Here is a 23321-nt window from a genome sequence, read left to right as displayed (position 1 = left end):
AGACTGAAGAGATAGGGAATGTGCGGGTGAAGGGGAAAATGCAGGGAAAAAATAATAAGGAAGGAAAGAAAAAAATAACTAAGTAAAAAAGAGAGTAATTTTCACTCTACTCATTTTTATGGGTATACACAGACACACATAGGTTTAAAAGCATGCATACATATTTAACTCCCAGCTACCTTTTACAGATCTCTGTTACACATGCTAGACTCCTACTTACCTGACTCCCCTGCAACTTTAACAGGACACAGCATTTCCCACAGCCTGTTCTAAACCAGGACCTGCACCTGTAGCTGTCCTGCTCTTTCAAATAACTGCAGAGTCCCAACAGAAAAGATGAGTCTGTACCCGCATACAAAATCAACTTCATCTTGAAATATTTTATTTGAATATGCCAATGGACAGATCAGGATAAGACATTTCATTATCTCTGAAACCAATTCATAGGGGTCAATATACAGGTATCTCTCTTTTAAAGAGATTTGGAAGATTTCTGAATCTTCCAAACCTAAACACTCTCAAAGACAGGCAAGGGGACAGCAGGATCATCCACACACACATGTAACACACTTCTGAATAAGCCCTGGCTCAGGTGCAGTGCAAAGGGCTGGCTGAAAAATTCCACCTGAAAAATAAATATCTTTTTAAGACTGCACTCAGGGTAAATATGTGCAAGGTAGCTAAGAAATGTCTTTATTTTTAATGAAATGCAAACATTTTAATCACCATTTGACTTCAAACACATGGACAACACCCCCAAATAAGTGAATTTCATTATGTTAGTGTTGTGTTCCCGTATATATTAAAGCATCCTAAAAGCTGGCAGTAGGACAGCATAAGCTATGTTAGAGTTTATCTGAAGACTAAAACTCAAATGCTGCAAATAAATGAATTGTGGATACATCTAATTTGAACAAAGCTGCACAAAATAGCGTGGAAAACCCTTTTCCATGGTCTAATTTACTCGTCAGCACAAGAGGAGCTTATTTCATTAACTTAGTGGAATTTCAGCAACAAGTTTTATGCCTGTTTCAGGTATTTCTTCCTTGCGTTCGCAGTGTTTATTCAGGGTGTACGCTGAAGGACAGGGAATGCAACAGATACATTTTAAGCTCTTCAACCTAAATCCTTCTTTTTGGCCTCCTGCCTCTTCCCTAAATATTAAAACAAACGACTCATTTCTTTAAGACCTCCTTACTAAAAATAGTTGGCTGGGCTGCTTAATTGTGTTAGCTGAAACACAAACAGATGAAAAGGAAAGGGTTTTGCAGGGAAAACATTGAAGAGAAAAAAAAAATTTAGATTTCATCTGGCCTTCCCATCATCACTCGGAGAATTGTTTTGTAGTTACATCATCAGGAAATAAAATACTATCCTCTGCGGACCCCGACTCTTTACAGAAGGAGGAAAAAAAAAAAAAAGAAGGCTTGAAGTTCGTATCGCCCTCTGAGGAGCTCGGCTAAATTCACTTTTTTTGTCAGGTTAAAAAGCAAGCAAGCAAAAAGGCGTAAAAAGGAACCCCCCTGAGGCCGGCTTATTAAAGAAGATGACCCTGAAGACAATTTCTTAGCTCAAACTCCAGGCTGAGTGCAAGAGATTGCAGCTCATCAGCTAACAACTCCTGCCGCCTTCATTACGGACACTATAGCAAGGAGCTGTGGCAGCCCGGACCTCGGGCACATTCTTCCACGGGCCGGTAGGCAGCCGCGAGGCTTTCGCACCGTCCGGAGCGTCAGCTGGAGCCAGGAGGTATTAATAAGCTTCTCCCAGCGCTGGCCATCACCGAAACGCCGCGACCAGGCAGCGAAAGGCTCAGCTCCTTATATGGCGAGGTAATGACGTAATGCTCCATAGGCTTGGGGCTCGCCCGGCGCCCATCTCCCATTGTTCCTTCGCTGGGACCGCTGCCGTGTCCGTCCGTGGGACCCGCTGCTGTTCCTGGGACCGCTGCCGCCCGTGGGACCCGCTGCGGCGCGCAGCCCCCCGCCAGCCCCGGAGCTGCAGGTAAGAGCGGGAGGGCAGGAGAGTGCTGCTGCCAGCCTTCTTTATCCTACCGGGACGCTTCTGGCGGAAAGGTCGCTTTCGGAAAAAGAGGGGGCAAAAAAAAAAAATTATTGAAAGGGGTGAGGAGCGGAGAGCGGTGGCAACAGCACCAGGAGGTCTGGAAGATGCCCGGGCACTCGGAAGCGGGATGAGCAGCTCGAGCGCTAAAAGCTGCGCTTTAAACGATTCCTGCGGAGCCAACAGAGGAGGAATGAATTTCAGGCTGAGGAAGGAGGCAGTTGTGAATTACACACACTTTCCAAATTGTTGGATAAAATCGTGACTGCATCCGAAGCTGTGGAAGGAGTCCAACTGTATTGTAATATATTAGGTAGGGCTACTGCTGCATTTATATGCATATGCTATATATTAGGATACATGTGCGAGCACATGTCTCTAAGCACTTAGGCTACTTTTGAACAACTTTTACTGCAGCTCACAGAGCGATGTATAAATCGCCACAGACGTTATTTTGCAGTAAGATTTTGCCATGTCCGAAACAAACAACTGTAACTAGGGTTTAATTACTAACAAACTTTGCAACTCCTACACGCTGCTTCCCTCTTCTGTGTCTTGTGTGCAAGTGTCAAGTCGCGAGAGGACAGAGCTGTCAGATTTTCAGGAAAAAACCTGAAACACTGCCTACCAGACAGACAGAGGCTTTACAAACCAGAAAGCTTGCTGCTCTCTCTGAGGCTGGCTCTGCAAGGTGTTGCAGTTAGCAGCTCCAGAAACTGAGACGGAGAAGCAGCTCCGGTGAGGCACTGAGCACCTTGAAAGAGCAGACTTCAGCGTGTTTACAGCTCACATCTGCCTAGCACACAAAATTACACTGTCCTCTCCCTGGATTAAGGACCAAGCCCTGTCAAATCGCTGTTTATAGGAACAACTGCCATTAAGTCAATTGTACTGTCCTACTTGCAAATTCAGGCTACTAAGCATTGCTCTCCTGAGACTTATGTGCACTTTAAATGTTGCACAAGTTTGACTGTTTAACCCCTTTAAGCTAAGACAAACTTCTCAAAAGGAAAATCAGACTTTGTTGTATTTTTTCCATTTCCCTTAACATGAAATTAAATAGGCATTCAGTGTTAGTACAGATAGCAGGAAGGTGTAGGCATTCAGTGTTCATACAGACAGCAGAAAGGTGGCTGGTTTTTTTCCCCTCTTTCATCCAATGTTCTAAACCCTGCAAAATCCTTGCTCATGTATGTATTTAAGAAAAATTTCAGCTGATACAATCCTATCTTTTCCAACCTTCATGATTCTATTTGTTTTGCTTTATTGTCCAACATACAAGGAGTTAGAGACTAAGAATCAAAATACCATGTGAACACTTGGTGAAATTTTTCAATTCTTAAAAGAATTCAGTGGTCATTTTCCCCATGGCTCTAAAATCTTAAATATATACAAACATTTCATTTCAAAGATAACTCAGATATTTCTGTATTAATCACCTTGGCATTTAAATAAAGGTCAAATCCACACTTCCAAGATAATCTTCCTTGTAATAAGCGAAGTCTACACCTCTGTTGATACCTTTAGTCTACCTGGCTATAGAATCATGAGGGCACTGTGTCGTACATACAGAACAACAAGAATCCCAGAAACCAGAACAAATGGAAGCTTGTATTAGAAAACCAATACTCTGGATCAGTATCCTAAACCCTTACAATGTCTTCTGCTTGCTGTTCTGCCTTATGTACATCTCTTGCAACCTACATCTCATCCCAGATAAATGATTTAGTTTCCTATACATCCTATTTCCAGTGGGTTTAGTAATTAGTAAACGCATCGGCAAGTTATAAAGTAAAAGCATTAACTACGTTGTGAAAAGATATGTTGCAAATCAAAATTAAGAAACAGAACTTCAAATGTGTCTGAGGAGGAGCGATAACCAGAAGTCAAAGGACTACAATATGATGAACAAAGAATATTTACAGAAATATTACACGTGCAATAAACTTATGTCATAAAGGCAGGAAGCAGAAATAGAGAAAAGACTACCCATAGCTAAGAGACTATTTCAGCTCTTCTAAATCCAGCACAGGAGGGCAACATGTACCATTATTTATTGCTTTAGATATATCCAAAGTACCATCTGTACCGTGAATACTGCTAGTCTAATACAAATCATGGTATCTATCAATAAACAGAAGAAATCTATTTCCCATAGCCTGTCTTCCAGAAAGACAGACTTCCTTTTGAAGGGAAAAGCTTCTTCACTTAATACCTACAGGACCAATTTTGCTCTCGTTTCTACTGGTTAAAGTCCAAAATAATTACTCAGGTATCATGATTAACATTTCTTGCAGTTGTTTTTTTTCCCCACAGTATTATGTACCTTTGTTTTGTCACAGATTTCTTTGTATGTATTGAGACTAACTAATTTTAAGCAATCAAAATGTTAGCTTGCATCACTTAACAGTAAAAGGAAAGAAGACAGTAAAGGAAAAGAACTGGCATGTAATTAAGTCTTGAGCACCTGCATTCCTTCACTTCAGTTTCTCCTTACTTACAACATACAATGTAAAGAGAAAGCAATTTAAGAACAAGCACATCCTCCAGAAATGAGAGTCAGCTTCCTATCAGACTGCACTGGCCCTTTGTTCCTTCCCCGTCACTTCCCTTCCTTCCACTGACCGCTATCACGTAACTGCTGACAGCAAAAGTTTTAGATTGATCTAGAAGATCAACAGGTATCACTTGCACTTTTTATTTTCCCCATTAGTACTAATATAATCAAGTCATTGCTCGCTTTTTCTTACTAACAGCACTTTCCTGTTATTTACCCACTTGTGTGATGAATGATCACATTTGCCACTGGCATGGGATATTAAAAAAAAAAAAAAAAAAAAAAAAAGAGGGAAGCCTGATTTTAGTCCTAACAACAGTTTCTACTCCGTGGCAGTTCTTAAAAAGCTGGCACTTTTCTTCAGGGAAAATCCTTTATCAGATGTAGATTGGCATGGAAAAGCAAGCAGCTACCACTCCTCAGTAACTCTCCTGCAAACAGCTTCTCTCAGATCCTGGGTGTGGTATGACCTGAACACAGTTCATTACAGAAGCAATTAAAATAACCCATAAAAATACTTAAGCCAGAGAACACTAAGGAGGTTATAATGTAGAAAGACACGTCTTTAAAAACCATCCTATAAAATTTAATTCTGACTCATTAATAGTTCCCTTTAATACTTCAGCCTGTCATCAAATTGATGTGAACTTAGAAACTGTAACTTACCACTAAAAATACATTTATTTTAATTGCTTAGGTCTGTCTTCCTCATTTTAAATGGATTTTGCCGGGCATCCATGAGGTTTACCTTGAGTTTTTTTGATGTGGTTGAAAGCTTAGTTAGTTCCCCATTCACTAAGCTGTATTACTCAGCTCTAAAGCGTAAGAGACATGGCTGAAAATTTCTAAATATAGTGCCCAGTCTCGTGCTCTAAGTGAAGTAATGGGCATTCTGAGTCCTAATGGCTCTCGGTGCGTTATGCTGATTTTGAGGTTTGCTGTGTTGTTTCCTGTCAGTGAGGCAGGAATCGCTTTGATTGCACGGCCAAGGCACCATGTTGTTTCTGGAAGGTCAAGAACAGCAATTTCACACGGCTTGACCAATGGAGCACACTCAGGCATTTATAGCTCACTTTCCTCGAGCGTTCAGAAACTCAAGGAAAGCGTATTTGAAGATTTTCTGTAGCACTTGGTAGCCTCCAGTTTAAAAACAGTACAAAATCAATACTTTTCAAAGCACTGCCTGCTCAGCAGGGTAACTGAAATGAGGTGATAAAGAAGGTGAATGCTCCTGCTATAAACGAACCCTAGGTTAGCCAAGATAAGACAACACCCAGACCTCCTTTAATAATAAGATGGGGAGAAAGCTCAAACTGACCTGGCTTAGCAACATTTCAGCACAACTCAACGTCCTACAATCTCAGTCACTCAAGATGATAAACGCACACATTTTCCTGTTGCAGAAGTCACCCCTTCTGCGACAGCTCATCGTGTACGTCACGGTGGTGTAAAACATCCACTTCAGCCTTGAGCTGGGCAAGGGGACCTGTAGATAACCACCAGAGAGCAGTGACTGAAGAACCCACGCTGTTTTACTTCATGCTGCATGCTCATAGAAGCAGAGCAACCAGAGCCCACCATCACCTTGCGCTTGAACTTCAGCAAACTCTGAAAGAAGTGCTACTAGCAGGGGGCACAAAGCTCTGATGAACATGACTGAAAACGTGGATATAAGAAGTGAAATGAAATACTTTTGACTAGGAGAAAAAAAAGTTATCAGAGGCATTTTGATCTTTGCATAATAATTCCATAAACAAACCATTTTTAGTTTATAAAAGGAAACCTTTTCTAATCTCACCAGATGTTTTGCCCAGACTCATTCATACCCGCCAGGTCAGACAACATTCAATATTCATGTTTATGCCTGTACAATATCAAACAAAACAACCTGATCAAAACTGAGACCCTTAAAAAAAAAACAAAACCAAACTTATTTCTTTTTAAATGGGGGTGGAGGGATTGATTAATCTTGCATACATTTCAGGGATGTAAAACAATGCACGATCCAGATTTCATTGTCCTTTACTAAATTCCAAAGGCCTGGGAAGGAACACAACAATTGCATTGAAGTTAAAAGAAACAATAGGTCAGGGAGATTTTGTTTTTGTTTTTAAAGATCTGCCTGAAACCTTATATTCAAGGCAATTTCTTTCCAATTCACTGTAAGAGAGTGGAGAGACAAAGCTCATCTCGTGTTTGCATGGCAACTACTGTAGTGGGTGCATAAGAGATGGGAAAAAAATTAAAATACTGACCTTAACCAGTATGTTGCTACTACAAGGCAAAACACATGCACACAAACAACGACAAAGATTGGCTGTTTAAAAATAGTAACCTACTCATAAAACTCACATTTTAATTACACACCTAGTTTTAGCTCACAGACAAAAACATCTCAAGGAATGTGTAAGCTACCTGAATTCCACCACATTTTTTTGTTTCAATCAATATTTTGGTAAAATTTGCAGAAATTTCAGTCATTAAGTCAAATTATTATGAAAATTTGGAAGTTTTACCACCACTAAGCCTGGCTTACCTGAAATTAATTCTACCCCCTATATTCCTAAACATGATTTGATTCTACTTAGCTACATAGATATTTCTTAGAAGCAGATTGATAAATGCCACAGTTGTTTTAGTTTTCAGCTACAAAATACTCCTCCCAGTCAAGCACTTACACAACTTCAGCCATTCTGTCTCAGATCCCTTCATAGAGAAGAGGAAAGTGAATGAAGTAAGCCTCATTTATTTATGAAGTTTGGTCTCCTGAACCTGGGGGTACCACAACTCCACGTTTGGGGCAGCTAGCCCATAATTTAAATATCTGAAATCCAATGCTCTATGTATTAACTTGGATGTAGCTCTATGAGAACTAGGTCCTCAAACAGCTATTAATGATTTTATATAGGAAGGTGGAAAAAAAAAAAAGTGATTTCTTACTGCTCAAAGCTGAAACATTTTCTTAACTTACGAAATAGTACCATATAATCCTTCACGTAAAGAGAACATCTTTTGACTAGCAGTTCACATCATTCCCAAATTAAACAAGAAATTGGCTTCAATGAAAAGGCCACCATGAACCTTGGCAGGCTTAAAACTTCTCCTAAAATGTTTCTAAAAACATGTCTAAGATATAAATAGCCACTTGCATTTTCATATATATGGGTAAGCTGGACAGGGGAATATAAACCCACAAAGTTATCAAGCATAACTTCCGTATAGGACATTCCAAGACAGATAAAATAGATGGTCTACAGCATGGGGAAAAAGGATGACAGCAACTGCTGGAAGTGCTTAGGCTTCTGCTAGCTTGTGCACACCTTGATTCCCTTTTGGGAAAACAGCAGGCAACAACTGACAAGAACCTAAAAGCATACAGATTTTGCTAACCCCTAAAAAGAAGGAGGAAAGAAAATGCAACACAGCATAGAAAAGAGCAGCCACTTACAAAAGGGTCAGCTTGTCCTTTGCTTTGTTCCTCTGATTAAAGCCCTAGATAATTATTGCTGCCCTTGTATATGGCAAAATTTTCTTATTTTAGGCTTGATTAACTGGGGGGACAACAAATCGGAATTTGACAAGAATTTAACATTTTATAACCTGTGTATGACCCTCTCATATACCTGGGATAACACAGTTAACCAAATAACTTGCACATTTTGTCTAGAGATAATGGTGTCTTTTCATTGTCAGCAACTGAAATCACTTTTTAAATTAATGATAAAAGCTAAAACGTATTACATCAGAAACATACTGCACATGAAAGCATGCTACAGCTCCTTCATTTCTGAGTGACATCTGAAAAGAGGAAAATACAACCTAAGCATCACAGATCATCAGCCAAGAGGCAAGAAGAGTGATCAAATAGGGCATGCAGCCAAATGCCCCTCAGTCACATAATGATTCCTGGTTATAAATCAGTTTGGGGTACAATAACGAGCTAGAGATCGTTCAACTGAATTAACAACTTGAAGAGCCTTTATTTGATGGGGCAAGGAAAAAATACACAGACATGACCCTCCTTTTTCCTAAAAAGGCCTTTTTTCTATGGCAGTTTTTGAAAGACAAAAAAAAACAGAAACCAACTAAAGATAGAAAAAGTAAGCATCTCTCTTGGCTTTAGGAAGACTGATTTAGGAGTTCAAGAAACCATTGCACACAGCATAGCTAGAACTAGCTAAGTCCACTTTTTCATCCTAACAATTCAGTGTTTTTTTTCCCTAGAAAAAACATTTATTTTCCAAAGCAAGCAACAGTCACTCCAGCTGCTGAACACACGTGCAAGTAGCTACAAAAAAAAAAAAAAAAAAAAAAAAGCAGCTGATTCTAAACACAAACTGTTACTGGCACTTTGACTGGACACATGTCTAAAGGATCTAACTTTCATTTATGCATAGGCAGGGTGTTTGATGTTTAACACAGTGAACTCTCAAGGCCATACACGAGTGGACAATCTTACTTGAATACATCATAATCAACCAATCTGAGAGTAAAAGATGTTTACTTAATCACAGGTGAAGACTATTTTAATTCCTTGTTATTTAAATCTATGAAGTAAACCTTAGAACTAGAAGAAAACATTTCTCAGACTAGCAGCAGCAGCTCTCAGCTGTAGTTTCCCATCCTGTAGCCTAAAATGTCCTCTTCAAGAGGAACAGTTAGGAGAAGCAAAGGTGACAAATCCTGAATAAGAGCATCTATGCTAAGGATTAACATGCTTTAACCAAACATGCACCTTTTGATGATTCACCGAGTGTTCCCAGGCCAAGGTAGGCTGAGGTCCTATTGAAATAACACAACTTCCAAACATCCCATGCTTCAAGTCCCAACAAATTCAGATGTAGAAGACACTTAGCAAGATTAGGACAGATGGCAAGGAAGTGAATTATTTCCCAGGCAGTGACATTGTCTGAATCAGAGCTTCAATACCTAGAATCATACCCAGAAAATTTGTAATATGTGGGAAATAGTCTTAATACAATTTATCAAAGAATCATACTGCAAATTAGGAAACTGACAGCATTCTTCATCACTTGTAGCTTCAAAGCTGTCTTTAGCCACTGAACTGCACTGTGCTGCACTGCTACCAGCTCCTTTTCACTTAAGTCCTCCAAGAGGAAGTGATGGGAAGGTCCATTTTAGGGAAAACAGACCTCCCATTGTCAGGTCTATAAGAAAATGATTAACTCCACGAATTTGGCATCAAGGTAAATTTAAATTTCTCAATCTACACTTGCAATAACAATTAAGGTTCATGTTTTATGCTAAAGAAAAGAAGGGGTGCCACCTCAGCACAGTCTTCATACACCCAGGGTTTATTATACACAGATGTACTTCAGAAGCCAGCACACGAAAAAGGGCTTATTCTTGTCTTAGGATGTATGTAGATAATAAAGATTTTATGGCTATAAACATGACCTCAATAAGTCATATAATTTTATCCACCTGCACAGGAGAGACAACACCTACATCATTCCTAAGGAATTATAGTCTAATTGTTTTTAAGTACCTCCCCCCCCTTCCTAAAAATGATGATGAACTCCCAAGCCTTCCCAGACAAACCCATTCAGTACCGAGGTACCTTCACCATTTGTCTTACAATATTAACAAAATATTGTAATTACAATTTAAGCACAAAAAATCTTGTCACATGTATTGGAGCTCACGAAGAACACACTGCAGTTTGCAGTCAACTTCCACCTGTCCAAAAACAAGAGGCTGCTGTATGACTGAGCAGCTTATCCAGGTACCAATGGCAACTGGAAAGTCCTAAATTTTTGCCACTGCTGCTGACCAGTAACATACAAGTAAGGCCATAGCAGCATAAGAGATAGGCACGGTGCCTGTTCCACCCATGGATGAAAAAGCAGCTCTAGACATTTACTTCTATATAAAAATCTGTGTTAAAATTGTTTTAGAGAACATCCAATTCCTGTAAATGTTATGGGAAAATGACATTTATGACTAACTAGTCCCCTCTGAGGAACATGATGTGTTGTTGTTGGCTAAGTGCCATTTTCTGTCATACCAAAAATATTAACTAATTGAAGTTTAAAAAAAGTTTGTAAGAATTGGATATTTGCACAATTATGCCTAGTTCTGGTCAAGACAACAGAATAGCTCCAGGTGAATCAGACAGCAGAAAAGCACCCATTTACCCAACTGCATCCAGGAAAAAACACTTATAAAACTGGAGGTCCACCTTGAACCTACACTCTATGATGTTGCATTCAAGGGGAAAAAAAAAAAAAATCAAATTACAGGCAGAAATTATCTATTGAAATTTCTTATAGATAACAAATTTCAGACTGTTTCTTAATCTAAAAGAGGTATTCAACTGACAAGTGTAAAAGGAAGACTAAAAGGTTAGAAACTTACAGAGAGCTGAAGCAACTGAGGCATTCAGGGATTCAGAACTTCTGCAAACTCTTCAGTTGCTTGAATGATTCAGATAAAATACTACACTCAAAAATTCAGCCCCCAAACTGTTAACACTTCCATGAACAGTAAACACAACGTGCAGGTGGCATTTACCTCATGAACTAAACACACATTGCTTGCTTGGGGTAATCAGTGCTAGCAGCAGCCTGACCAGGAGCTTCCAGAATTTGAGGCACAAAGAAGAGCATGCATCTTGCCCACCTTCCCATGGGGGAAAGACAAGCAGGGCTCGAAAAGACAGTTTGCAGGAGCTCAGTTAACTCCTGCTACCATTTGTCTTGGATAAATGGTAGCAGCGGGCTGCAAGGATAACACTTCCCAGTACTGATACATACAGAAAATGCAAAGGTGTACACCTGCCCATGGGGAAAAAAAGGTGGAAAAGCACTATCCTGTTTACCTCTGTAATACTGCGAGCTTTGTAACGCTGGTGATTGTAAGAACAGCTCAACAATGTGTGGTCAAGCAATAACGTTTTATTAGTAATGATTAAAGCATACATTTAAAACAAAGCTCGGGTTCATAAAGACATAGGATCCCTCCTACTGATTTAACTTGCTCAAAATGCAGTCGTTTCAGTGACATTGCCATTTAAAATTTGACTAGTAACTATAACACTAAAACCTCTTGATTAATACTAATTCTCAAAATAATCCATTACAGCAAGTCAACACTGCTTTTCTATTTTAAGAAGTCTGAAGTCCAGGCACAAAATTTTACTTGTTTAAGCTGAAGGAAAAAAAAAAAAGACCTGGATTAGTAACTGAAAAGATTTGTCTCTGTCTTGGTGCTTTGACCCCTACACCACATCTCTTGTGGTTCATCTTTCCATTTCCTTCTGAAAGCTTTCCATCTGCAAAACTATAATTTCCTGGCTGACGTAAATTTGAAGGGTTCCAAATTCTGGTGTTGCATCTGAAATCACTTGCTTTATTTCTGACTTTACAGGCAGTTTGCTGGGGGGGAAGGAGAGAATGCACTACAGTATTATGCAAATAATCCCAAACTATTAACCACTGAAACCCAATCATATTCATGTGAGCCTGTTAAGTTATTGACACATTTAGATTCAGAACATAAAGCTATTAACACTTGCACGCCATTGAACTGACAGCAGTAATAGATACTAACTTCAAAGAATAATGAAATAATCTGAAATAGTTGTTAATAGAAAGAGGGACGGAAGAAAGAAGTAAATCTCCCAAACATAACACATCAGAATACAGCTCACAACTCATTGTGCTGTGCTTTCCAGTTGCTGAACTCTGGGAGGTTTTTCTTTTAAGGCAACTCCAAGTAAAGCTTGTTGTTCTTGAGGTCTTGTCAGGACAGAGCTCATTACAATTGTTTTTCAGGATAGGTAGTCAAGGAAGGGAAAAAAAAAACAAACAACAACAACAAAAAAAAATCCCTGTCAGCAATTTAATAGGATATCAACGTCTTCACTCCTATCTACAAGTCATGAATCTTCCCTGTTGATTACCTCAGATGCTACAGAGGGCAGGCATTACAAGATTAGAAGTGAATGGCCAGAATTAAGAACACATACATTGCAAATCTGAACAGTTATTGGCACAGAAGGCATTGCTATTTTTATACAATACTGGTGTTTGGATAGGTGATTTCCAAGAATATCTAGATACGGGAAGAATATAACTCGACAGATTTTTTTTGTTTGTTTGTTTATCAACTAATGTTTTAGGATAAAGTAAACCTGAATTTTAGTACTGGATTGAAGTTACTCCAACCAGATGTCACTGTTGATCCAGTCTTATATCTCAAACTTACCAATACAAATTTCAAACATTTCTGATGCCATTTATTGTCTCCAAATTTACACTGGATGTTATAATATCTATATCCCTATTCAACCAGGAGGATTTTTTAATAAGTTAGTAGTTGTGAAATCATGGTCACAGTCAATGTTACTGTTACAGATTAATTTGGTTTTCAAAGAATGTATTATCCTGTTTACATTTACGCAGCATCACAGCTAAGTACATCTGGTTATCCATTTTAAATTTTGCCCAAGTTAACCCAGAACTGGCAACACCATTCATCATATATGACTTCTATTAAGCTTTGTAAAGCAAGTCAGCGTTTTAAGCATCAGATAAAACAACGATTACCTCTCTGTGGTAGTCTGTGGAGTAATGAGCAGAACTCACACCCCCCTCATTAAAAGTCCTTATTTAATAAAATAAATTTCCTTATCAGGAGATCTGCCTTACACACAGTCTCTTGCAGCTGAGACACCCTTTGCAGAGATTTGCATCCTAGGATGAACTAATGATTTAAAATATCTTCACATAAATAGTATACTGCAAAACAAATTTTAAAGTAAGTGCTAGCATTCTGTCGGGAAGTGCTGACTGATTCAGATAAAGCCAACAGATTACACAACAGCTATGGTATGTTGCTGCTGCTGTAATTTCAAAGGATTTTGACTTTCTTTACGATGGGGAAAAAAAAGAAGCATCAATACAGATAATAAAGAGAGCTATAAAAGTAGCCATAACATATGTCTTCATAAAAACTACCCCTCAGTGAGTAGAACTGTAGGCAAAGAAAAGAAACACACAGATACCCTAAGACCAGAAACTCAGATTAACAAATCCAAATTTTACTGCCACAAACTATGGAAGGCACAGACAGGCTGGCTTTCTTCTGAAAATAAATACTTAACGGTATTGGTGTCAAAAATTACACCAACTTTTAAGATTTACCAGAAATGATGAAGCATGTTTCTTCTCTTATAAAAGCCAGACGATGGCTTATTGCTAACTGGGAAGAATGCCTCAGACGAAGAAGCATGACTTCATCTACATTTAAAAGCTTTCAGCTTAGCATTTTTATTTGCATTGTACAGGGGGAGATTCAAGTACACGTCCAAAAACTTTAGAAGAAAGTCTCCCTCATGTTATAACCTGTAAAACCTCTATTAAGCCACATCTTTAATCGGGGAAAAAACACAAACTGGATAAAAACAGGCATTTAAGACTTACAAAAAAGCACCCCAAACATTCAAAATCTTAGTCATTTCTACAGCATGACCTCATACATATCAAGATATTGATACTGATCAGGTATATGCTAAGATCGCGATACTTTGGCAGAAGAAATGATAGAAGTCCAACTAAACAAAAAAAAAAAAAAAAGAACACAAAACAAAAAAACAGAACCTATTTTCACTTGCATCCTTAATCCTTAAAGAACTCAGCTATCATTACATTATTCCTTTAAAAAAAATATGATTCTAAGAACAACGATTCACTCTAGAACAAGCTAAAAGGCAAGAGTTTTGCAATCTCAGTTTCCCACGCTTTCTTTAGTTTTCCTGAAACTCAGAGGAAAAACAGCTCCCCTAGAGTCCTGTAAAAACACAAATTAAACAATATCAATGTAGTACAGGTCCCTGCAACAGCGGAAAACTGCACTTGAAAATAAAAAAGGTATCACATGACACCAAGAAGACAATGAGCTGTTTTGGGTGTCGTGTAAGAGCACACAGTAGTGCATTGCTAAATATAACATAGTGAAGCTGAAACCATAAGCATTAAAAAAATTCTAGAAAACAAGACAACACGACTGAAAACATAGCATTGAGGCCAAGAGGCTATAGCATACAAGCTGAGAAATGCAGTTACAATGAACAGATGAGAGCTGATGATGACGTATTTCTTTAAGGAAAAAAAAATGGTATTGCAAACAAGTACGATAGTAAGCCACAATAAAGCAGTAATTTATAACAGAAGCTCTGAAGAAAGAGTAATAAGACACTGCCCTGACTCTGTTTAACTACCTAGCATTCGTGTTCATAAAAACGGTTTCCAATGCCTGCTTTTGCTGGCCTGGTTTCAGAAAGGGTTCTTGTAGTCCTATGAAGTCAACTGCCTGGAATTATCTGTGAATACTTTGCCTCAATGATATACCTACCTTTGTCTAAAATGAAGTTACTTTACCATGAAAAGCTGAAAACGTAAATGCTAAAAATATTTTAATGGATAGGGGAGTTCCCATTCCTTTATTTACTTTTGAAGTCAACTTTTTCTGATCCTTGTGTGTTTTTGGCAAAATTACTCTCTCAGATGCAACATACCTATGTCCTTCAAAGAGATCTGGTGGCTTAAAACTTGTTTGTTTTGTTGTTATTTTTTCAAAAACTTGCTTATGGAATCTAAGGTCACACTTTCACTTTTATTTTTCTGCTATATACATGGCCAGACTTTATAATACAAGACAAAAAAAACTAGGCTTCCCCTTGCATAAGGAGAAAGTTAAACAGGTATTCAGCCTCCATCCTGCAACCCCACATTTATCAAAAACAAACGCAAAAGCATATTTAATGACACATGATCCAAAACAAAACAAAACAGTATTACAACTTTTTTTTTTTTTTTTTTTTAAAAAAAAAGAAACATTAAAATCCTTTAACAGGTTCTGAGTTCTGCTCCATAATTTAACTTCACTGAAGTGATTTTATATATTTAAGGGGTTAAAAGTATTTCCTTCTATTTCTGCTAGGATTTTAAAATTGCAGTTTATGTTTTGAATGAAAGAGAAACATTTCTACATACCCTAAAGTCTTTTGGAACAATCAAAAAAAAAAACAAAACTCTCTTGAAAATTCTTATCAGCTTATACAACCAATAGCTCAGATTTAGTAATTTAGACACTTTTGTTCAAATACCCATGGCAATGCGTGGTTGCTGATCAGAACTTGGCTTAAACTACCTCAATCAAGCATTCAGCTTGGTCTGGAACCTCGAGAGCTTTACTGAATCTAGACTTCAACAAGCACTCCGCATAGTTTGGGAAATGGAGTTGTAGACCAAACAAATGAAAAAAAGAAAAAAAAGAGACAGGAAAAAACAGAAGCTGTACATACCTGTCATGTTCATTGTAAGGACTTTTGTTATTATTCCTTCAAACATCTGTCATCTGACTTTACTGATTTATTTACAAACAAGTCTCTGATTTCAATCATAAAATTTTAAACAGCATCCCATGTAAATTGGGATTGCTGGTTCCTATTTGGGTCGAAAGTGTTCTTTCTAAAGCAATTTAGGGGGCATCAGTCACTCGTGCATTAGTATCATTTGGACAGAGAGATATCAACTAGTTAATAAAGAAGCACTGAATAATACACCAATTAATTAAATTCAGCCAAATTTGCCTAACAAAAACAAATGACAGTGAAGGAAGCAAAAATAAAACACATGCTAATAACCTCAAGTCTAACCATATTAATGTGTCTTAACTTCATGCACACGCAAAAACTGAGCTCATTCCAAATGAAATTGTTGGTTGTGCTTCTGTTATGGTTTTATATCTATGGCAACGGTAAATCATCTATTGAACTTCACTACTAAAGCATTCAGAGACAAGGGTGGGGAGGGGAGAGAGTTCTGTGAGTTTTTTTATTTAAAAAGAACTCAAACAAGCTAATGTTATAAAGATGACAAAAGTGTATACACTGACAACACAGTAAAAAGCTGCCTTTGAAGATGGCGCAGTCGCCTTGTTCTGTCAGCCAGCAACATTCCTCCAAGCTCATTTCACAAACCTCTCCCTCTCCACTTACACCTTTTCATGTCTATTTTCCCCCATTATACTAATCTACTGCTGTAAAGAGATCAGGGCTGCTTTAAGTCTTTGAAATCAACTCAGTTTACTGTTACTCCCCCTTCCACCTAGTTTTCACATAAACGTGAAAAAATATTTTTCACATTACACTCAGTATTATGCAACTTCTGCACTAAAATAAGAGCTGTGGGGATGGAGAACGTGTTAAGAAATTTCATAGCCAGGGATTTCTATCAAGTATCCCCATCAAACCAGACAAGTCTGATGGACAGTTGTACCATGGCAGGGACTTCCTCTCTCCATGCAAAAAAAACCTCAATGCTGCCAATGAGGATGTTGCTGAGGCAGCCTATTAAGACCCCAGAAATATATGCCTCCACTCAGCCAGCAGCTAATAAAGAGCTGTGCAAAGGAGGCCATTATCTAAGCTCTTCCTGAACAAAAAGGATGGCTGCAACAGGAACTTGTCAGTGGAAAGCTGTAAAGACTTACTGTTTGGACATCACAGCACTGACCAGGGACAGCTGTGGAACAGGAACCTGATGTTTCAGCAGCTACTTCTGGAGGGTCATTATCACTTTTCGGGGACAGGACAGAAGGGGCCTCAGCTAACAAGTGCGTAAGCAGTACTTTGTTGAAATACACTGCTGATATGCAATTCCTTCCTCACCAGCACTCTGTAAAGGAATATGTATCATACATATGAACAACAGCAAAACATACAAGTGCTCATATTCTTTTAGACTAGGCTTTTAAGACTATTCTTGAATATCAGAACATGATTTATAAGTCAACTGTGGGAAAAAACTAATTGAAAGGAGGCAGATGTGCTGGCCAAACCTAATCATACCTCATACCCGTTCCACAAGTATCTCCCTGACAAAGTCTACAACAGGACGTAATTATCTGAGGTATTTGGAGGTTTCTTAGGTTGTTACATGAACAAATGCACAGCCTTATTGCAGGTCTCTAACAAACTAAGCATGCTGCATCTTGGTTAAGACTGAATGCTAACCTAAAAACTTGTAAACACTGGTTTTGGAAAACCATTGTGAAAAGTTTAAAGAAACATATAAAACAGAGTTGCAGTTCAGCACATCTGCAAGTTTTGGATATAAGACCATGTCTGAATGTAACAGGAAACAACGTTTGGTCTTAAGTTCTTAACGTAAATTCCTGCTTATCTACTGACTGATTTTTATTTTTTATTTTTTTAAACAAGGTAATAAAGCCTGTATTTCCACTGAGGACTGACTCACCTACTATGTTTGTTTTTTGCTCTGATGTACTGTTTGGAAATTGGAATTAGTCAGCCCAACTAACAGCCTAGTGTGGGTATATTTCCTTCACATCCTTTAACATCTGTAAGGTTTAATGATAAAACATCATAAAAGATCAGGATGGTTTATAAGTAGCTTAAAGGTATTAGGAGGTTTATAATGCTGTAAAAGTATACCTGCCCTTGAGGGCTGCACTGATTTAATTTCTCAAGCACTGCGATAATCACATTTCTAAAAAAAACCCTGCCTGTACACACCTAGCCCCAGCAGACAGCCAAGATCAGCATTGTTCCAGTGCAGAACATCAAACAGTTGTGTTGCACTGATAACTGTCAGAAGCTGAAAATGTAATTAAAGATGCGTAACTACTGAAGTTATTAAGTGTAAATGATCGCACTGAAGTGTCCATTACCAGAGAACTTCTGAGTAGAAAGCTAAGGCCTGTGGGGACTTCACCATGACACTACAAGGAGAGCCCTGCTTCTAGTTGCAAGTACAAGTGGATGCTCAGGCACATCTGGCAGATGTCTTAATATTTCAAGTGCATTTTTAAATGCCTATTAAAATGGCTACAAAATACGGTATTATTTCTTCCCCCCAGATTGAAAAAGCTTCTTGAACAAGAAACAGCATATCAGGAGAAAAAAGAGAAGGAAAGCAACAAGAAAATAGCCAAACTGAAAGAAGAATTAACTAAACTGAAATCCTTTGCTTTAATGGTGGTAGATGAACAACAAAGACTCACCGAGCAGTTGAATCAACAAAGTCAAAAAATTCAAGAGTTAACCACTTCTGCCGACCAAGCACATGAGAAACTCGCCCTTGCTGAAGCAAAAGTTCAAGAAGAAGAACGGAGAGCCAGCAGGCTGGAGGCTGAGCTGCAAGCCCACAGCAGTAAGGTTTCCCAAGATCAAGAAGCAATGATGGCCAAACTAACCAATGAAGACAGCCAGAATCGTCAGCTCCGGCTAAAACTGACTGCTCTCAGCCGACAAATCGATGAGCTGGAGGAGACCAATAAATCTTTAAGGAAAGCAGAGGATGAACTGCAAGACCTAAGGGATAAGATAAATAAGGGAGAGTACGGGAACTCGACGCTTATGTCCGAAGTGGAAGAATTACGGAAGCGACTGCTGGAGATGGAAGGAAAAGACGAAGAGCTCATAAAAATGGAAGATCAGTGCAGAGAACTTAATAAAAAGTTAGAAAAAGAAGCGACACAGAGCAAGAACCTTAAAGGGGAAGTTGATAAACTCAACAAAAGAATAATGGAGCTGGAGAAATTAGAGGATGCTTTCAACAAAAGCAAACAGGAATGCTACTCCCTGAAATGCAACCTGGAAAGAGAAAAAATGTTAACAAAGCAGTTGTCCCTTGAGCTGGATGGCTTAAAAGCCAGAGTTGGAGAGCTTGAAGCAATCGAAAGCAAGCTAGAAAAAACTGAGTTCACACTTAAAGAAGATTTAACAAAGCTGAAGACTCTAACAGTGATGCTTGTGGATGAAAGAAAAACTATGGGTGAAAAAATAAAGCAAACAGAAGAGAAGCTGCAAGCTGCAACTTCTCAGCTTCAGGTGGAACAAAATAAGGTGATGTCCGTTACAGAAAAACTCATTGAGGAAAGCAAAAAGGCAATGAAGTCAAAATCTGATGCAGAGGAAAAAGTATCCAGTGTAACAAAAGAAAGAGATGACTTGAAAAACAAACTGAAAGCAGAAGAGGAGAAAGGAAGCGATCTTGCTTCCAAAGTAAATATTCTAAGAAAGAGACTTCAGTCACTGGAAGCTGTCGAAAAGGAATTTCTTAAAAATAAGCTTAAGGAGACTACTAAATCCAGCACTTCCTTGCAGCAGGAGAACAACAAAATCAAAGAGCTTTCTCAAGAAGTTGAGAGGCTTAAGCAAAAGCTGAAAGAAATGAAGGCCATAGAAGATGATCTTATGAAAACTGAAGATGAATATGAGTCTCTAGAAAGAAGGTATGTCAATGAACGGGACAGAGCCAAGCTCCTGTCTGAGGAGCTGGAGGCTGTCAAAATGGAAGTGGCTCGGTATAAATTGACGGAGAAGGCTGAGTCCAACCAAGAGCAGCGTCTTTTTAAGAAGCTCAGAGAAGAAGAAGCCAAATCAAGTCACCTTTCCAGAGAAGTAGATGCACTGAAAGAGAAAATTCATGAGTACATGGCAACAGATGACCTAATCTGTCACCTCCGAGGTGATCATACAGTCTTACAAAAGAAACTCACCCAGCAGGAAAATAAGAATAGGGAGTTGGCAAGAGAAATGGAAAGTCTGACAAAAGAATTAGAGAAGTACAGACGCTTCAGTAAGACCCCCAGACCCAGTCTGAATGGAAGAAGAATCTCTGACTTGCAACTTTTTTCCAAGGAAGTCCAGACAGATCCCGCAGACAACGAGCCACCCGACTACAAAACCCTCATGCCTTTAGAGCGAGCGGTGATCAATGGACAGCTGTACGAAGACAGCGATAACGAGGACAAAGACAACAATGAGGAAGAACAACCGGTGTCTTTCAAAAGCAACTCATCCGCTGGGAATGCCGTGAACAAGAAGTTGTGGATCCCCTGGATGAAGTCCAAAGACAACCATCCTCAGAACGGAAAGATCCACACAAAGCAAAATGGAAACTGTGCACAGACTGGAGACCTCGTGCTAAGCCATACCCCTGGCCAACCTCTCCACATAAAGGTAACTCCAGACCACGGGCAGAACACGGCCACACTCGAAATAACAAGTCCTACCGCTGAAAGTCCTCACTCCTACACAAGCACGGCCGTCATACCCAACTGCGGCACTACCAAGCAAAGAATAACCATAATCCAAAACGCCTCCCTAACGCCTGTAAAATCAAAAGCAGCAGAAGGTTACATGAGCCCAGAGCAAGCCATTTCTCCCATTACCATGTCTGCTTTTGCAAGATCTCAGACTCCTGACTCCTGTGGTTCTCTAACTCCTGAAAGAACAATGTCCCCTTTGGCTTTACCAGGCTCAAGTTCTCAGGAACAAATGCTCTCCTCAGAGCCTTTGGAAATGGGAGCCAAGCACGCCGTTTTTAGAGTATCCCCAGACAGGCAGTCGTCATGGCAGTTTCAGAGATCTAACAGTACGGGATCAAGTGTAATAACTACTGAGGATAACAAAATCCACATCCACTTAGGAAGTCCTTACGTCCAAGCTCTCGCCAGCTCCAAGCCCGTCAGCCCTTGTACCCCGGTGCAAGATAACCGAACTCCAGCACTAGCTAATGGGATACCCAGTAAGCCCACCAATAAAATCACCAGCAGTATTACTATCACACCAACAGCCACTCCTCTCCCACGGCAATCACAAATTACAGTAAGTAATGTCTATAACTGACCCCCCCATCCATGCTGACACCCTTACCAGCAACCCATCCCGTTTTTCATCCCAGCAAGAATGATTTGGAACAGCCCCTTTCCTTTGGGAGAGATCTGTGCATGAACTTTACAACAGTATATGGAACTAACGTTAAGTTTTGCCTGCTTAGTGTTATCAAGTGTGCACTTACTGTATATCTTCTCATTGAAATACAGTTATGTAAAATATTTAGTCTTGCACTTGTATAAATGCATCTTTATGTATTTCCATTTTCAAAGTAACTCACATTACTTTTGACTGCAACTTGCCTTGGTAAAATATTTTAACATTACAAAAACAGTAAATAATTGATTATTTTTATCATTGCTTGCAGAACATTTTTTGGTTTTGTGTGTGTTTGTATTTTTTTTGCATGTATGGTAGAATTTGAATTAAGCCATAATATTGCCTGCTAACTTCAGATATGACTTGATTCATTATCTTCCCTGCTATTTCCCAATTCTTCCTAGCCCTCTCATTTCAGATAATTATCGTTACATCACACACACTCAAAATAATATGTATTGTATCTTATTGCAGATTTTATGATGCATAAATGATATGTTCCAGACCACAACCACCACTTTTTCTCCCCACCTTTTTAACACTATGTTTGGTTACAATTCTTCTTATACTCTCCTGTAAACCTTTCTTATAAGTGAACTGGATTCAGATGCCTACATCAGAAAACTACTCAAACAAGGCATGTTTTTTTTGTTTTTTTTTTTCCTAATCCAGCAGAAAAACTACCATCATCTAGGTACATCGTTAAACAATTAACAGCAACACTTTGATTCCTAAACAATTAGCTCAGAATGGACTCACAGCACACTCGAATTTCATCTTAGCTCCTCACTATCAATCCAACATGCTATATACAAGACAGGTACACTGAAGAAGAAACAAGATTAGCAAATTATGGCACGCCATGTTTTCTTGTATAACAGGCAGAGGAAGACAGAACCATTAAGTAGTGGTACTAAATCCTCTCTCCAAACACAGACCTCTAGGACTACAGTAAATTGCAGAACCATACAGCACAGAGAAAACAGGTTAAGATAGTTGAGTGATGAATACAGTATTAGTGCCTAGGAAAAGGACAAAAACATAAACATTGCTGCCCTCAGATTACATATGGGCCAAGCACAAAATCCTAACCACCCAGAAAGTGCTGCTACTGCTGGACCAACTTCCCCACTGAATGTAAATCAAGCCAAAAGATCCGAAAAACACTTTCGGATATCTCTTTTTTTAAAAGCTGTTACGAAAAAAAAGAAAAAAAATCAAATCGGAGAGTCAGATTCTTATTCTAAAGAAGTTAAATGCCTATGTATCTCATGCTCTTTTGGAGAGGATAAAAATCGAACCTCCTTATCAACAAGGAAGTCTGCATGCAAGCATAAAGTCCCTATTCACTAAACCCGTATCTTTATTCTTGTTTACATTACGTAGTGTAAAAGAAAAAAACACATTTTTGCAGTACAGCCTAGCAATTGATTCAGCAAAGGACTTTGGTACATGCTTTAACGTAAGAAAGGGACTTCTTTTCAGACCAGAATCTAAATGATTACAGCTGTAGTTAATAGCTGATTTTTGAAGGAACACCTTCTACTGAAAATCAAAACTCATCACCCCTACACACTTCAGTAAAATCAACAATGGGAAGAAAAATTAAGTTACAGGTTTTGTGATAGAATTAGATACAACAAGCGTACTACAGCTGAGCAGTGGAAATTTTTAAGTCAATGTGGAACCGCACAGGCCTAGCTTGGTGTCATGCATAGCTTCAGCAGATGCTCTATCAGGTTATTGGGCTTCACAAGACGTTCTTCCCACTTGGTTTGTCTCATGTTATCTTCACTGACTGCAGAAGTGAGATCTGATTAAGAGCTAGTTCAGAAGAAATGAATGGTCTTATCCTGCAAAGCAAATTGCAAGTTGGCTCCCACCAATTTCAGCAAAAGTTACTGATGAAGACAGTACCCAGCACTCAGGCAA

The 23321-nt window shown here is 38.9% G+C and overlaps 2 protein-coding genes across 2 annotated transcripts in view; one reads left to right on the top strand and one right to left on the bottom strand.

The window, feature by feature from the left end:
- The window catches only part of CMSS1 (cms1 ribosomal small subunit homolog), a 232741-nt gene that overhangs the window by 194255 nt on the left and 15165 nt on the right, over positions 1-23321 (bottom strand). The gene's annotated exons all lie outside the window — the stretch shown is intronic.
- FILIP1L (filamin A interacting protein 1 like) overlaps positions 1-23321 on the top strand; it is a gene marked incomplete at both ends in the record, with an annotated part of 149149 nt that overhangs the window by 114771 nt on the left and 11057 nt on the right. Inside the window, 1 exon segment of the mRNA XM_084305879.1 lies at positions 18527-21281. Within this exon segment, the coding sequence (XP_084162005.1) occupies positions 18527-21281 (2755 nt within the window).

Source organism: Netta rufina, assembly GCF_964035555.1.
Source record: "Netta rufina genome assembly, chromosome: 1".
In the NCBI taxonomy this organism is placed as follows: Eukaryota; Metazoa; Chordata; class Aves; order Anseriformes; family Anatidae; genus Netta; species Netta rufina.
The sequence above is the reverse complement of the archived record's forward strand: the minus strand, read 5'-3'. Positions and strand labels throughout refer to the sequence as shown.